Genomic DNA, 17,841 nt, shown 5'->3' on the forward strand with positions numbered 1-17,841 from the left:
TTTTTCGGGTATATGAGATAAGTTTCAGGGTAAGGCTGTGTAAGATTCAGTACTCATGGCACTGGAGAGTGATGACGTGTTGCATGTTGATTAGAACTTGAAAGCATTTTAATGTACTCTGTGCAAATGACAATAATGACCTTATAACCCAAAATGAAACTCTACTCAGTTAAACATTTCTAATGATTGTAATACCATAGTCAAATCTCATAAGTAACTGGGATCACCAATAGTATTCAGTCTAAATACAATCAGCAGTCAACTTGGGTCTGTTAATAGGAACTGGGCTCTGCAAAAGTCTTGATCATTTGTGAAAAAAGCTGTAAAGCAGGAATGCTTTCAAAAATAAAGCCATGAATACTGTAGTTTATTATTATTATTAATCAGTAAATTTCACAGAAAGTGCAGCAAACAGAAAAAACTACACACATGCAAATTAAATCTTCTCAGAAATGAGGTGCTATTTTGTCATGGAATTACTCCATTTTCACCTTCAGATTCTATATTACATAGACCTGAACAGAGCATCCCAAATCCCAAATATAGCTTTTGTATGTTTACTCTTATCAGTCTGAACACTGTTAGGGATTGACTGCTACTAAATACTTTCCCCTTTCTTTTATATCTATAACCCCACGCAATAAGATATTCAGGTAATATTGATTAATTTAAGGTTTCTAAAATATACTCGGACAGAAGCAAATGAGTGTGACAACATAATACCAATACAACATGAATGGGAAGCAGCTCATCTTCAAAGGCATCCAAACATCCAATGTGCTTAGACTACCTGGTGGGTCTTTGTCATAGTGTGATGATTGTTCTGTGGTCTGATGTGGTCTCTGGTTGAATGGAATAGTAGAAACACTGAGCTTCTTGGTTAGCCTTAATTTATGCTGGTCTTGTGCTCCCAACCTCCTCCTCCTGCCTCCAAGATTAATGTCTTTGACAAAAGGGGGTCATAGTATACCTGTATTAACCACTGACTAAGCCTTTTCACTTTATCCTCCAGCAATGAATAACTACTTGTTTAACAGGTCCCAAGACCTTACCTTGTCTATACTAGTTCTAACCTGGGTAAGTAAGCACTGTACAATAAATGGTTTCAAAAAGTTTTTTTTTTCCTGAAGACATTTTTCATCATAATATTGAATTACACTATCCTCATGATAGTGGTCTACTAATTTTGCTCAAATCACCAACTTCATTTGCAGAAGTGCCGCTCCAGATCTGCAGGGGAACTCCATAATGCTTCACTGCTACCAGCAGAAATTCATTAAGGTACCGTTCTTCAGCTCATTGGCAATTAAACCACCCTCTGTTTGAGACAAAAATGTAAATTATTTTTGGTCTCGTCAGTTACAGGAGATGGACATCTGAAGCGGAACTCTGTTAGCAGCGGTGTTATTTTTCCTCTTATTTTTTTTATCATCCCGAGGTATCCTGTATTTACTCAAATGGAGGGGGTTCAATTACAGTTAAATCCGAGAATATATAAACACTAGTCATTTAGCCCGTTACAATAATGGGCGCTAGAACAGTAGTGCATAAACATTAGTAGGAACAGTGTATATTAAATGGCAAGGGACTTTGACCACATTCTTTTTGTTGGTCGTATTTTTCTTTCTTTCAGCCTTTCTTTTGTTGATGTTTACTTGCTGAGCTGACCGTTCTTCGTGGGCTACCGCCGTGTATTGTGTGTCTTTAATTTTCTGTGACAGTAATACTGTCTTGTACGTCCGCTGGCTTGTACATCCGTAATATACCTTTAATTTTCTCTGGCGGTAATACAGGCGTGCGCATTGGTAATATGCCTTTAATCTCCTCTGACAGTAATACTGGCTTGTATGTGGCTGTAATATGAGTCACTGTATTGTGTACCTTTAATTTCTTCTCGCAGTAATACTGGTTTGTATTTCTGTAAAATGCCTGTAACTTCTCTGACAGTAATATCGCTCATCGCACCGTGCTCCGCGCATGCGCACTTCACCAGAAGACACACACACACACGGACACCTGGATGCACACAGGGATTTTATTAAAGAGGATGAGCGGCATGAAAGTGGCTCAGAAACAAATGGAAAAGAAAGCTAAAGCTTCATCCAAGCTGAAAGTACGGCCTTTCAGAGACTAACCTGGAACAGACAGGAGAAAGCACAGATTTTCCGGGAACTGGCACGGCTGCATTGTCTCCAGCCGAGAGCGACAGTGCGAGCGAATGTGCATGTGAGTCAGGTCATGATAGCTTGTCGAGTCCAGAAGATTCATTTAAACTGAAAACAGCCTTGACATCTGCTTTGTCATCTACTCCTCGAGAACTGGGGACATCAACTTTAAATGGGCTTGTCACTTCACCCGTAGAGCATGGAGAAGACCGAAACGATCTGTCCGAACTGAAAATAATGATCACCACAATGGCCATAGCTACCGCCCAAGACAAAAAGGAGCTCAAGAATGATTTAAAGAAAGATATATAGAAAAAAATAAATGATATAAGGAAGGAAATAAAGGACATACACAAGACAAACGAGAAGCTGCTTCAGGATATTAAACACCAGGAAAAAAATGTAAATCATCACTTTGACGCAACCTTGAAAGGTATGCTAGAAAAAATTGAGGAATACATACAGGAAAATGTGTTTAAGTTTGAGAGCAAACTGAGAGCACTTGGCACTTAGATGGAAGATGTTAAGCAAACATTCATGACTCGTATTGAAATAGCTGAACAACTGGCATCTACCACTGGCAGAAAAGCAATGACTACAAATTCCGAATGCAAAGTACTTGGAGACAGACTTGCTGCACTGGAAGATGGATGTAGAAGGAATAATATTAGAATCGAAAGTCTCCCTGAGAATCGTAAAGTCCAAACCCTGTGAAATTCGTAGCTGCACTATTCTCTAAAATAATTGGAGAACATCAAATCTAAACATCACGTCTAAACCTAGGACTCTTATCGTGTGTTTCGAAAAATTACAATCTAAAATTATATATAATATTTCTGTTTGAGAAGTGCTGGGGGGCTTGTTTTGTTGTGGACGTGCTCTGTCTCTAGGTATGTCAGAGGCTGAGACTTTGTGAAGTGTGGTCCAGCCTCATGTAGGGAGACAAAAATGGGGGGGGCGGGGGAACTGAGGGGGAGAGAAAGAGAGCAAGCTATCTCTAATCTGTCCTTTTAAGTCTTATAATTCTAAGTGCCAACATAACAATAGGCTTTATGGCAATAACTCCTGGGAAAATTGGAAATTAAAGTCAAAGCTATCTATCTTAAGTTAACACTACAAAATGACAACAAAAGTTCAGAAGCAATGTCTCCATGACCGAACAGTTAACTTTGTGAGCTGGAATGTTAAAGGTCTGAATCACGAATTAAAGAGAAAGAAAATACTCTCTCACCTAACAAGTCTAAACGCTAAAAGAGTATTTTTACAGGAGACCTTCTTATTAAGCAAGGATCAGTTTCGGGTGCACAGTGACTGGACTGGCCAAATATTCCATTCCAGCTAAAGAAAGTAAACTAGGTGTGGGAATTCTTATACATAGAACAATCTTGTTTGTAGTATCAGATGTTGTATCTGATCCTGGAGGGAGATATGTGATCGTCATGGGTAATTTATTTAACTGTAAAGTGATCTTGATAAATATCTATGCACCCAATGTGGAAGATAGCAACTTCATCCAAAACATATTTGCATCCATTCCCAGTGTGAAAACTCATAAAATTATAGTGGCTGGGGATTTAAATTGTGTTTTAAATCCAGACCTAGATAGATCTCCTGCCACAGATGACATCTAACACTGCAAAGACAGTTACACAATTTGTAACTTATCACAACTTATCAGACCCCTGGAGATGTGTAAACTCAAACTCAAGAGCATTCTCCTTCCTTGCCTATGTGTTAAGTACAACACTATTATTATCTCCAACCATGCCCCTTTGATCATGGAGCTAAAATCATTATGCCCCATATACTCATCTCGCAGCTGGCGTCTTAACCCACTTTTACTAGCAGATGAGAAATGTACAGAATTTATATCCAAGCAAATCGATTTTTTTTTTTAAGAGACAAATACATCCTCATGAGATTTCTGCAGAGAATACTCTGGGAAACCCTGAAGGCTTTCTTAAGAGGCCAGATTATGTCATATCTTTCCCACAGAAGTCAATTGGAAACCAAGAAGGTATCGGTATCTATCTATCTATCTATTTATCTATCTACAGTATCTATCTATCTATCAGAGATAATCAGTGAAATTACAAGAATAGACCAAGAACATGTCAGGTGTCCAAATGAAGCACTTCATAGGAAAAGACAGGCTCTGCATTCAGAACTCAACCTCTTGACAACTAAAGAAACAGAACAACTCATTTTTAAAATCAAGACATCATTACTATGAACATGGAGAGAAAGCTAGTAAGATTTTAGCTCAACAAATCCACAACCAGGAAGTATGCAATGTAACCCCAGCAATCACCAACGCAGATAGAGACAAAATCTTCGACCATAAAAATATAATGCACACATTTAGAGACTAATGTAAGTCCTTATACTCTACTGACTTTAAAGAAGACAAAAAAAATCTTAGGCATTTCTGGATGCATTAGATATACCACAAATAGATATTCTCAGTGCAGAGGAATTGGATAAACCTCTGGCACTATCAGAATTACTAGATGCTATAAACTCACTTTAGAGTTGGAAGACAGCAGGCCCTGATGGTTAATTTTACAAAAAAATCTCAATTAAGCTAGCTCCCCTTCTATTAGACAACATTTACAGAAGCTAGACACAATAAAATTTTACCTCGAACTTTTTGACAAGCATGAATACTAGAATTACCAGAGCCAATGAAAAAACTCACAAATCCGGCCCAACTTAAATCCCTTCGCACCTCTCCGTCAGCCTCTTTTGTCTTGTAAATGTGTCGTAAACCCAAGCAGCCTGCTATACCATCCCCCCACCACCTCAGAATGGGCAAGAAGTTCTCCCAGTTCCTGTCTTGATTGATAATCTGGGAGTGACCTACCCAGAATTGTAAGGGGAAATAATTTGATGTGTGTTTTGTGTCTACAACAATCTATATAAACACATCGTTAAAACAAACGTTTTTCATGTTTTAGTAATAACAAAATGAAGACATGAACTCTATAATGTGTGAAGGCTGATGGCCAAATATCAAATAAACACTTTCACAAAACCTGCATGTACAATACGACAGCTTCCGTGGTGCAGCAGTAAGATCCGCTGATTTATAATTCGGAGGTTGCAAGTTCGAAACCAGCTCCCCAGCAAATTTACTGTTTTGAGTAGTGAGCTGCTCTTATTGTTAACCCCTTAACCGCCCTCTGCCGGATATATCCGGCACCGTTGTTTTATTGCTAACGCCATACTGCCGGAATTATCCGGCACATTTGCCTGTGGTTATATGAATGCCTGGCAAGTAGTATAACTGACGGTTTGGCGTGGGTATTATTACTACGTTGTATTTCGACAAGTCTGTGGTTGTTTTGGCCGGTCATGTGACGTGATTCGCATGTAACAGCTGTGAATATGGCGAAACGTAAACTGACTTCAAGTGAGGCTTTGCAGGCGATTTTGGACAGTTCTGATCATGATTGTAGCAGTTCTGAAGAAGATTTTAGCGACAGTGATGAGCAGCAACGTGCGCTGCATGATACTGTGAATGAAGACGCATCGGATGACGGCGCTGAGTGGGTGTATCCCCAGCATCTCAGCTGGACTGCTGCCCGTGGTGAACTACCTTTTCTGCATTCGTTTGAGGGAACGTGTGGCTTTATTGTTGATGTAAACAATTACACTGCTGAGCAGTTTTATGAGCTGTTTGTGTCACCTGATTTGATCAGACATTTTGTTCATCAGACAAATCTGTATGCAGCACAGTTTATTGAGAAAAATCCCAATTTACCTCCACATTCCCGTGTTCGTGCTTGGTTTGACACTGATGAAAACGAAATGAAAAAATTCATTGGGATTTTGATGTTGATGGGAATAATCAGAAAACCAGATATTGAGATGTACTGGTCTACAGATCCTATGTATGCAACACCTATTTTTGCAGCTGTCATGACACGTAACCGATTCTCTTTGCTGCTGAAATTCTTTCATTTGAATGACAACAGAAACGAGCCAGATAAGAAAGATCCAAACCGCGACCACTTGTTCAAGCTACGTCCTTTGATTGATCATTTATTTGAAGCATTTCAGTTGCCCTACATGCCAGGACCGTCAGTTGCAGTTGATGAAAGTTTATTGTCGTGGAAGGGCCGCTTACAGTTTCGACAGTATCTACCATTGAAAAGGGCACGGTTTGGTATCAAGATGTTTTGCTTAGCTGAGAATTCAGGTTACATTTATAGATTTCGTGTATACACTGGCAAAGAGGATCCTATGAGTAGTATTTCAGCAGTGTTGCCAGATGAATGTAAGGACTTTGGACTTTCAGAAAAACGCTGTCATGTCTGTTCAAAGAAGGGTCAGCGTAGAGACGTCAAGACCTTCTGCTCAAAGTGTCCCAGCAATCCAGGACTTTGTGCAGTTCCCTGCTTTGGCCTGTGGCACAGCAAACTCAAATACTGGGAATGAAACTATGATTGACTGAACTACTTTTGACTTTTGAATTACTTTTGACTGTTCCGTTTTTGTAGTTGACAATAAATCCAGAAGCCTGAGAAAAGGTACATTTTGTGTTTTATTATGTGTTTGCCCATTTCTAGAACTTGCACAACATTTAGTGGTCAATACTGCTTGAATAAATGTAAAAAATGTAAAAAAAATGTAAAAAAGTAAAAAAACGAAAATTGTTCAGATTTCGCCTGGCGTGGGGAATATTTAGGGAGTTGGCGGTTAAAGGGTTAATATTATAAAATAAAAACATACATTTGATTTGTGTCTGTAACAGCTGGTGTAAATTTATAGTACTTATAAAAGTTAGCATTTTTTTTCCCACTTTTATTCTCTCAGTTACAATTACGATACAACACCCTTACCCATGGGATAGCATGAACGACAGAGAATAAAACTGAAAAAAATATAACTTTTAGAAATGCCATACATTTCCAGCTGATCTGACGCTGTGTTTTCAAACAATATTGCATTAGTGCGACAATGTTTTCTGATTGGTACTATTCAAGTCATAAAATGATTTCTTCAAAATGTCACATACATTTGTCTCTCTCTTTTTTACCCGGTGCTGCATTGACATTGTGCACGAGCGTATTCAGTGCAAACAGGAGCAAGCCAGGTGGCCAGTTGCTGTGTGCTATAACACGTTTGACTTGGTGGCGATCAGTGGACACATACTGTACAAGGCATGCACAGGGGCCACTGAGAAGAGTGTTCTTTCCTCACCTTGCAGAGGAACTTCGTCGTCGCTTCTTACAAGAAAAGGCGATGCAACATCGACAAGCTTCTGTTTCTAGACAGCCGCTTCACACATTATACAGTTTATGTCTATATTTTGTTATTTATTACTAAAACATGAAAACTGTTTTAACAATGTGTTTTCAAGACAAAAGAAGAGATGGAAAGGTGCAAAGGGATTTAAGGTGGGCCGGAATTACGAGTTTTTTTGTAGGCTCTGGTAATTCTAGTGTTAACTACCATCTTTCCTAAGTGAAATAAGGACTTATTACAAAGTCCATCACACAGGCCAATTTCATTTCTGAATAATGATGTTAAGATACTCTCCTCCAAAGTCCTAGCTAACAGGATTGAGAAAGTGCTTCCTTCGGTAATTTCACAAGACCAAATTGGATTTATTAAAGGCAGACACTTAGCATCCAATCTCCAATGCCTGTTTAATGTAATATATTCACTCACAAAGTCAAACACCCTGGAGATGATATTATTATTGGATGCATAAAAGCATTTGATATGGTTGAATGGAATTACCTCTTCACTACATTGGAGAAATTTGGATTTGGCCCGAACATTTGTGCATGGATCAAACTACTATATAAAAGTCCAGAAGCTTCAGATTCTATTAACAACATTAATTCAGACTACTTCAAACTAGAACGTGGTTCTAGACAAGGATGCCCCTTTTCACCATTGCTTTTTGCAATCACCATTGAGCCACTGGCAGTTCACTGTTGAAATGCTTATGAGATAAAGGGGATTATCAGAGAAGGACTTGAACTGAAAAGTTCTCTATATGCAGATGATATGGTACTGTATATATCAGCTCCATAAAATACTTTGTCTGCAGTCCTAACAGCACTAACAGAATTTCAAAAGATTTCTGGTCTCAAAATTAATTTGAATAAAAGTGTGCTCTTTCCAGTGAATTCTCAAGCACACAATATTAGATTGGACACCTTCCCTTTTATCATCGCAGATTAGTTTAAATACCATGGGGTAACATCACAAGCAGTATTAAAGCTCTTTATCAACAAAATTTGCCTTCTGTATGGAAAAAATTAACCAAGACTTGCGTAGGTGGTCTACCCTTCATCTCACTTTAGCTGGAAGAATTAACATTGTCAAGATGAATATCCTTCCTAAGCTTCTTTTTCTATTTCAAAACATTCCAATATACATAAATCAGTTTTTAAGAAATCAGATTCAACCATTAACCTAATTTGTTTGGAATTCAAAATATCCACGTATCCTAAAAAGACCGGCTCTACCTAACATTCAATTTTATTACTGGGTGGCAAATATAAGCCATAAAAACCTGGACATTGCTACAAATAGATGAACATACAAAGGCTTGGTCCACAATAAAATCCTGCAGTACTTCTTTATATTCTTTGCTTTGTACCTCAATAAGTACACGTCATTGCCAATATACTAATAACCCAATTGTGCTTCACTCACTCAGAATATGAAACCAATGTAGGAAGTATTTTAAGACAGAGAAGTTATCTGTGGCACCTCTGCATGATAACCATCAGTTTCCACCCTCTCAAACGTACGCAGTTTTTAATGTCTGGAAAACATTTGGAATTAAATCACTTAGAGATCTGTACAAAGATAACATATTTGCATCCTACAAACAATTACACTCCAAATATAACTTTCTAGTAACAAATTTCTTTGTTAAGAAAAACCTTCCCAATTTTCCTCACCTCCCACCTACCTCTATGCCGGAAAAAATATTGATCAGTCTTGAGGGCTCAGACAGCATCACTGTAATATATAAAAACATTTTAAGTCCCTCCCTTTCAAAGATCCAAAAGTACAATGGGAAAAGGATCTCTCACAGAATTCACTTTGTAGCGGGGCCACATAGTGTTAAATGTCAGTTCTGAGTGCGTCTCGTTTCATTGTCCCGTTTACTGTTTGTGTATCAGTTTATGCCGTCCCCGTAAAAAGGGGGACGGATGATGGAAGGAGACCACAGCCGCCAACCTGGAAAACACCTGTTTACAATCATTCAATCCCAGCCGTCACAGGACTATATAAGCCATCAGGAGGAGAAGGAAGGAGAGAGGAGAGAGGAGATTTTTCATTCACGACCACGAACCAACGGTACCAGTTATTGTCCACATCGCGCTTGCCAATCCAGTTTGTTTTTCCATCTGCCGGATTTATTTCACGGACCTCACCACGAAAGACCCCGGGGTAGGACTTAATCATCCACCATTCACACGAGGATTCACGGTGAGGCTGTTCCATTTTTTCTGGGGAGATTCAAACCACTCAATATCACTAATTCAGTCATCCGCTTTCAGGACAGTTTCATTATTGCCGGACTCACATTCTCATTCATTTTCAGTTTATCATTCATTGTTGTTTTCGTGTTGTGTGTTTATTTGTTACAGGGACAAGGGAGGGTTTTTGTTGTATATATTTATATATATTTGGTGGTGTTTTGTTATTGCTGGGGTGGAGGGATATTTGTATTTATATATGTTTCTATTTTTTGCATGTCGTCTTGTTTTACTTAATACATATAATCTGTTTAATTTTACATCCTGTTTGTGTGCTTATATTTTTCACCGTCGATTGTGGGGAAAAGTTCAAATGGTAAGAAGTACGGCTTGATAGTAGATTCTTTCTCAGTTAATTATCCAGGCCACTGGTCTTGGAGGTGTAGCTGCCGGCTGGGTAAAAGGGGTCGGCCGTTACAACTTGAGCTCCATATGCACAAAGCACACAATTATTCAAATTAAAATTATATATCAAACACATCTGTCTCGTTTAAAAGTGTCCAAAATGTTTCCAGGGCAAGATCCAACCTGTGAAAATTGCAATCAAGTTCCAGCCTCATTGAGCCATATGTTTTTGGCATGCACCAAATTAACATCATTCTGGACCAAAATCTTTAAAAGCCTTTTAGACAGCCTTTGTGTCACTATTCCTCCTTCTGTTTGGTATATTTCCAGATGGGCTTTAAGTGGAGAAAGACAAACAAACTGTGATTGCCTTTACTACACTATTGGCACGAAGACTTATCTTGCTCAACTGGAAGAATCCTAACTCTCCTATTTTAAGTTAGTGGGTAACTGATTTTATATACTATCTGAAATTGGAAAAAATCAAATTCTAACTTAGAGGATCTGTACAAAACTTTTTCAAAACATGGCAGGATTTAACTAATAACATTTTAGAATAAGCATTTAAATCGAGGAAGTGGATTGTCTTCCCTTTTTTATTCTAGAAGGGCTTAGAAAGAACATCTGGAAACACCTATCTGCTACAAAATGTACAGTGCATCCGGAAAGTATTCACAGCGCATCACGTTTTCCACATTTTGTTATGTTACAACCTTATTTCAAAATGGATTAAATTCATTTTTTTACTCAGAATTCTACACACAACACCCCATAATGACAACGTGAAAAAAGTTTACTTGAGGTTTTTGCAAATTTATTAAAAATAAAAAAAACTGAGAAATCACATGTACATAAGTATTCACAGCCTTTGCTCAATACTTTGTCGATGCACCTTTGGCAGCAATTACAGCCTCAAGTCTTTTTGAATATGATGCCACAAGCTTGGCACACCTATCCTTGGCCAGTTTCGCCCATTCCTCTTTGCAGCACCTCTCAAGCTCCATCAGGTTGGATGGGAAGCATCGGTGCACAGCCATTTTAAGATCTCTCCAGAGATGTTCAATTGGATTCAAGTCTGGGCTCTGGCTGGGCCACTCAAGGACATTCATGGAGTTGTCCTGAAGCCACTCCTTTGATATCTTGGCTGTGTGCTTAGGGTCGTTGTTCTGCTGAAAGATGAACCGTCGCCCCAGTCTGAGGTCAAGAGCGCTCTGGAGCAGGTTTTCATCCATTCTGTACATTGCTGCAGTCATCTTTCCCTTTATTCTGACTAGTCTCCCAGTCCCTGCCGCTGAAAAACATCCCCACAGCATGATGCTGCCACCTCCATGCTTCACTGTAGGGATGGTATTGGCCTGGTGATGAGCGGTGCCTGGTTTCCTCCAAATGTGATGCCTGGCATTCACACCAAAGAGTCCAACCTTTGTCTCATCAGACCAGAGAATTTTCTTTCTCATGGTCTGAGAGTCCTTCCGGTGCCTTTTGGCAAACTCCAGGCGGGCTGCCATGTGCCTTTTACTAAGGAGTGGCCACTCTATCATACAGGCCTGATTGGTGGATTGCTGCAGAGATTGTTGTCCTTCTGGAAGGTTCTCCTCTCTCCACAGGGGACCTCTGGAGCTCTGACAGAGTGACCATCTGGTTCTTGGTCACCTCCCTGACTAGCCCTTCTCCCCTGATCGCTCAGCTTAGATGGCCGGCCAGCTCTAGGAAGAGTCCTGGTGGTTTCGAACTTCTTCCACTTGTGGATGATGGAGGCCACTGTACTCATTGGGACCTTCAAAGCAGCAGAAATTTTTCTGTAACCTTCCCCAGATTTGTGCCTCGAGACAATCCTGTCTCGGAGGTCTACAGACAATTCCTTTGACTTCATGCTTGGTTTGTGCTGTGACATGAACTGTCAACTGTGGGACCTTATATAGACAGGTGTGTGCCTTTCCAAATCATGTCCAATCAACTCAATTTACCACAGGTGGATTCCAATGAAGCTGCAGAAACATCTCAAGGATGATCAGGGGAAACAGGATGTACCTGAGCTCAATTTTGAGCTTCATGGCAAAGGCCGTGAATACTTATGTACATGTGCTTTCTCAGTTATTTCATTTTTAATAAATTTGCAAAAACCTTAAGTAAACTTTTTTCACGTTGTCATTATGGGGTGTTGTGTGTAGAATTCTGAGGAAAAAAATAAATTTAATCCATTTTGGAATAAGGCTGTAATATAACAAAATGTGGAAAACGTGATGTGCTGTGAATACTTTCCGGATGCACTGTATGCTTGGGAAAGACTTTGATGATAATGGATGACCACCTTATGTCTTAAGACAATGCTAACGTTTGCCATAGTGTAATATTTGCAAATCACATTATTACATCTTCTGTAATCCCCCCTTTCCAGTATGATTGTCTTTTGTCCAGTTTTATTCCCTCTACACAGCTGTTTGTTTCACTTAACATTACAATGACATTATGTCACTGATCATTAGTACATACTTGTTTTAGTCACTTGGGACCTCATGTATAACGTTGTGTGTAGAATTCACACTAAAACATGATGTACAGACAAAACTGGAACTAGATGCATAAAACTGTGCGTAGACCAAGTTCCACACACTTCCCCTTTATAAATCCCAATGACTGTGAAATATAATGCATGTGCATGCACTTAAAGTCCCTCCCCAACTCCTCCCCTGAATTTTGTATATTTGAATATGCAAATCAATATAAATATCCCCTTCCATTTAGTGCTTTGTTAAAAATACAATGGTAAAAGCACGTTGAAAAATGAAGAATTTCAGTGAATGCGAAGTGGAGGCAAGGAAAAACTTACAATTTCTTGGCTTAAGCAGTGGTATAAGCAACAAAAGGAAGTTGATTGAGTGATACAGAGTGGCAGAGGCACTTGAAAGTTCATGTTCAGAAAGTCGCACAGTGCCCGAAATAAAAAAAAGTGGTCAGATATCAAAGTTGATGTGAAAAGACAAGTTGCAGCCCAATGCCTGTTGATTCTGATTCAGACAATATTAGAAATGCTGGCCCCCATGTCGAGGACACAAATCCACGCAGTGATGGTACTGCTGTGCCAAGCACATCTTCGCTGGCTGTGCACACACCTCTGCCTCGGAAACCAATGGGCGACCATCTAGCTGTGTGGTGACGGATGCTGTTCTGGAGTAACAAAATGCACTAGTGGATGCTGTAAGTGGTGTGGCCAATGAGCGAAAGAGCATATGGGCTTACTATGTGATATTGACCACAAAGTAAATGAATTGGTTAACACTAGAATCCCTGAAGTCTATGAAAAAACTTGTAATCCCAGGCCACCTTAAATTCCTTCACACTTCAAGAAAAGCTGAACACATACCTAAAGCAGAAACTTTTTCCATGTTATACTAATAATGATGAGAAGTGTATAATGTGTGAAGACTTTAGTCCAAATATCAAATAAACACATGCACTTTTACTCAAGAATATAACCAAAAAAAAAATTTTTTTATATTTACATTTCATTCTAACATGGTTTATAAATCTTTGTAATAAAGAAAATAATTCTAATATAATCAATTTGATCTTTAAACCACTGAAACTACAAACTATTTTTTAAAGAATAAAAATACACACAATGTATTTCATATTAAGTTTAAATAACAGAACAAGAAATAAAATATGCATTTGATATTTAATACCTCAGATCTGATTTCTTCTTTCCATAGAAGTCGAATAGCAAGCCTTAATATACCTACAACTGCACGCTCTACCAGTAAGCAATCTTCAGTAGCATTAACACAAAGTTGACAGAAGTGGTCTCTTACTGTCTGCCAGAAGCACGAGACTCTATCGCTGTTAAAAAGAATAAATAAATCATAGTTTACTATCACTCTCATTTTCTAAAGAATCAAACTTAAGCTTCTCAACAAAGTAATATTTTTGTTTAAATTTAATTACAAAACAAGAGTTTAATCCACATTTGCTACCACAGAACTACTCAAGAGTACCTTGCTTAAATTAAAAGGCAGCTGGAGAAAGTTACGTAGAGGTAATGGGTAAGTTCTCTGTACCATAGTGAATTCACATTTTATGTACACCTCTGTAAAACAACAAAATGTTGTGTTGGGAGGCTCAATTTAAGAAATTAAGAAAGCAGAGATTTAAAAAACACTTTCTTTCTTACACTACATTAAAATATACAGTAAACAAGGTAACAAATGATTTGATAAACACATTTTAAACATTTCTTGCAAAACAACGTTGGTGTATTTTTCTTGGAAAGTCAAATACCATCTCTCAGGATACCTGGTAAGTAGGACAGACACCCAACCAAAAATCCTGGCTTAATCAGTTATATATTTTTTAAAGCAGGGAACAGCAATTAAAATATTACACTGATTTTTGAGGAAAAAAAACAGTGGCATGAGAAAGGAATACAGCACAACACAAGGAAACAACATTTGCAAAATTTCATGTTATAAAACTTGTGTCAGAGCAGTCTGAGAGACATGAACACAAAATAATTTAAAGTTCAGAACAAGTAGGTTAAGAAAAGGGGAAAACATATTTCCATGTGCTGTTAAATATTGTTTTGTAATACTGATTGCATATTACATATGGCTCCAAGAACCAAGATTTCTCACCTGTTTTCAAGTACAATACGGATCAGCAATTCCAGACAGAAAGCAGAATCTTTTTCATTATATGTACCACCATCTGGGGTCACAGATTTAAGGACCTGTTAAAAGATATTAATAAAATATGAAAAAAGCAGCTTTCATAGTACATTTTTATATCAAAGTGTTCTCAATAATTAATAGATCAGTAAAGTGGAATTGCTATTTTTTGTATATACAAATGATATAAGATGAAAATGAGAAATAAAGAATGCTACTTTTTATTTTTTGGGTTATTGCTGCATATGATATACTGTAACTTCAGTGTTTTAGCATAACACTGTGCTCGATTCCCTAGGATTCATTCTCAAAAGTTTTCCCAAAACGTCCATATGGCGAACATAATCCATAGTTTTGTAACAGATTTTTTCAAAAAACATGACTTTACTATAAAACAGTTCATCTATGCTTATACCATACATAATTTTATTTCTTAGGTCTAGGTGAATTACCAAATAAGCATGCCACAAATATATACAAGGTTAAGGTTCTATTTATTTCATCCATGTAAAGAATTCTGGGATATTCCAATGTAGAATTACACCATAGTAAGTATAATAAGTATGAAGCAAGTTCAATTCAGCTATTATCTTGACAGTACTTTGGTTTTCATTCAGAGAAAATCATATTAATAAAGTCCAAATCAGGCTAATACACCCTAACTGAAGGAAATTTTAAATTATGTATATCCATTTGTGTCTCCAGTATTCTGGAATCCACCTCAAGCTAAGAGAGATGTGTAACAAATTCTACACTGAAAGTTTGCTTGTTGTGAGGTTTGCATTTCAAAGGGGTCTTAACAGTTTTTATTAGGGAGGCAGCAGAAACCTTGCAGGGACCTAACAGTTCATCAGAAGGAAGGAGAATTCAACTCAGTTGCCTGAGCCAATTAACAAGGAAAAAAATTACAAATGTATTTAGGGTAACTGTTAGTTATTTTAAATGTTGAAAATCTATTTAGATTCCATTTTCAGTTTTAGTATTCCTTCTTTTGAATGTTGAATTTAGTAGTAGAGGATAAGGTTAGCTTTTCAATGCCTCTTTCCTTTTTATATTTTACGAGGGTTGATTGAAAAGTAATGAGACTATCCTGTTTCTCTTTCATGGTGGTCAACATGGAAATACTTTGCAGGTGTTTGTGAACAGCGTACATTAACGTGTGTGAATTTTTCTGTTGGATCACCATTTTATTCAACACTCTGTCACAGCTAGTGGAAGCACCTCGTACATGTCATCATGGAGGATTAAGATGACATTTATGTGAGAGTACGGCAGAGGTGTGACTGAATTTTGCATTAAGCTTGGAAAGAGAGGTAATAAAACTCTTGAAATGTTACAGCAAGCATACAGTGATGAAACGATCAGCTATGCTGCTATATTTTGGTACTGGAAGCACTTTAAGGTTGGCAGCACGAGAGTGAATCATGAAGTGTGTTCATGGAGGCCAACCACCACAGTTTTGAATGTCAACATTACCAAGGCTAACAAAATGTTGCAAGGAGACAAAATGCTTGCCATATGCAATCTTTCAGCTTCACTTGGCATCCCATTCGAACACACTCAACACATTCTGACAGAGATATTGAAAATGTGTCACGTATGTGCCGGGTAGGTACCCAGAAATCTTGAAGAACAGCAGATGCAATGAGAAGTTAAGGTGTGCAGGAACACTGTTCAAATGTCGGCGAGGGTTCCTGATTTCTTAACCTCGATCCTGACATATGACTAACAGTTCAAGTACACATTCTGAAAACTCCATTTGCGTGGAGCCATGAGAAAGAAAAAAAGACTACATTTGCTCAAGAAATAGTGGTTTTTGTTCCATTACAATACTGGACCACATGTTGCTGCTGTTGCACTGGCAGCATTGACTGAAACTGATAGGACTGCACTGGAACGCCCTCCATATAGCCCGGATTTAACGCTGTGTGATTTCTGGGCATTCCCAATACCGAAAAAAAACAATTGAGGAAAGTTCTCCACAGATGAAGTTAAATACATCGCTAAAAGTGATGTAACAAAACAGTGTTACTTGTTTTTGAAACATTATAAAAAAATGTATTCAATGTGAAAGACGCCAACAGTATTCCAAGCATGTGGAGTCATCCGATTCTAAAAAAAAATCAGTCTCATTACTTTTCAATCAGCCCTTGTAGATTGGTATTTCTTAATATTTTTTTATTTAGCAATTTACATTTTTTACACTTATTTTCTTGGTTTAAATAAAATTAATTCTATAATTCTTTAATTCTATAGTTTTTTTTTTCTTTTTTTGGCTAGGGTTATTCATCTTAATGGCTTTCCTCTTCATGTTTTTTTTCTGGTGGCAAATCATAACAACTTTATAAAATGGCACTGAGAAAATATTTAAAATTAGAACCAAACTGCACTTTAAAATAAGAAAGTCCTGTTTCTCAAATCAAGCACGGTATACATTTTTTTACCGCAACAATATGGAAAAAATACTGAAAAGGAAAAAGCTAACTAAGAAAAGCACCATTTAACTGTAAAGTTTGTATTTTACCTTTATTAGGTCCAGGAGTGATTCCAGTTGTAGAAAAGTACTTTCAGTTATGATATTTTCAGGATTACATTGCTAGAAATAATATAAAAAAACAACACTTAACAATGCATTCAAACTCTCACAAAAATTGTTTCATTCATTGTAGTTGAACCATACTCTAGATTTGGTACTCGTGTGTTATAACCCTACCACTCAACCCAGATAGGGCTTCTCCATTCACTCATGCATAGAACCTCCAATGGCAATGATCCTTTCGATATTATACCTAACAACATTATAAACTTCACAATAGAAGTAATGTTTCAAAAGTAACTAAAAATCAAATTTTATGTATTCTTTTTCTTTTGTAAATAAATGCATGTAAAAAATGATGTGCCTGTGGCAGGGTTATAATACACGAGTACCCTAGATTGAGTGTAATCATTTTAAAACATAGATTAAAATTTTAAGCATTTTAAAACTGCTTAGTGTACTGTATAACAGATTTCACATCCCCAGCTCCCTGCGGTGGGTTGGCACCCTGCCTGGGATTGGTTCCTGCCTTGTGCCCTGTGTTGGCTGGGATTGGCTCCAGCAGACCCCCATGACCCTGTGTTCGGATTCAGCGGGTTGGAACATGGATGGATGGACAT

The 17,841-nt window shown here is 37.8% G+C and overlaps 1 protein-coding gene across 1 annotated transcript in view; it reads right to left on the reverse strand.

Moving 5' to 3' along the window:
- The window catches only part of LOC114645301 (Golgi-specific brefeldin A-resistance guanine nucleotide exchange factor 1-like), a 243,866-nt gene that overhangs the window by 84,014 nt on the left and 142,011 nt on the right, over positions 1 to 17,841 (reverse strand). The window contains 3 exon segments of the mRNA XM_051922496.1: positions 13,708 to 13,861; positions 14,653 to 14,747; positions 17,210 to 17,281. Of these exon segments, the coding sequence (XP_051778456.1) occupies positions 13,708 to 13,861; positions 14,653 to 14,747; positions 17,210 to 17,281 (321 nt within the window).

Source organism: Erpetoichthys calabaricus, chromosome 2 (assembly GCF_900747795.2).
Source record: "Erpetoichthys calabaricus chromosome 2, fErpCal1.3, whole genome shotgun sequence".
NCBI classification, from domain to species: domain Eukaryota; kingdom Metazoa; phylum Chordata; class Cladistia; order Polypteriformes; family Polypteridae; genus Erpetoichthys; species Erpetoichthys calabaricus.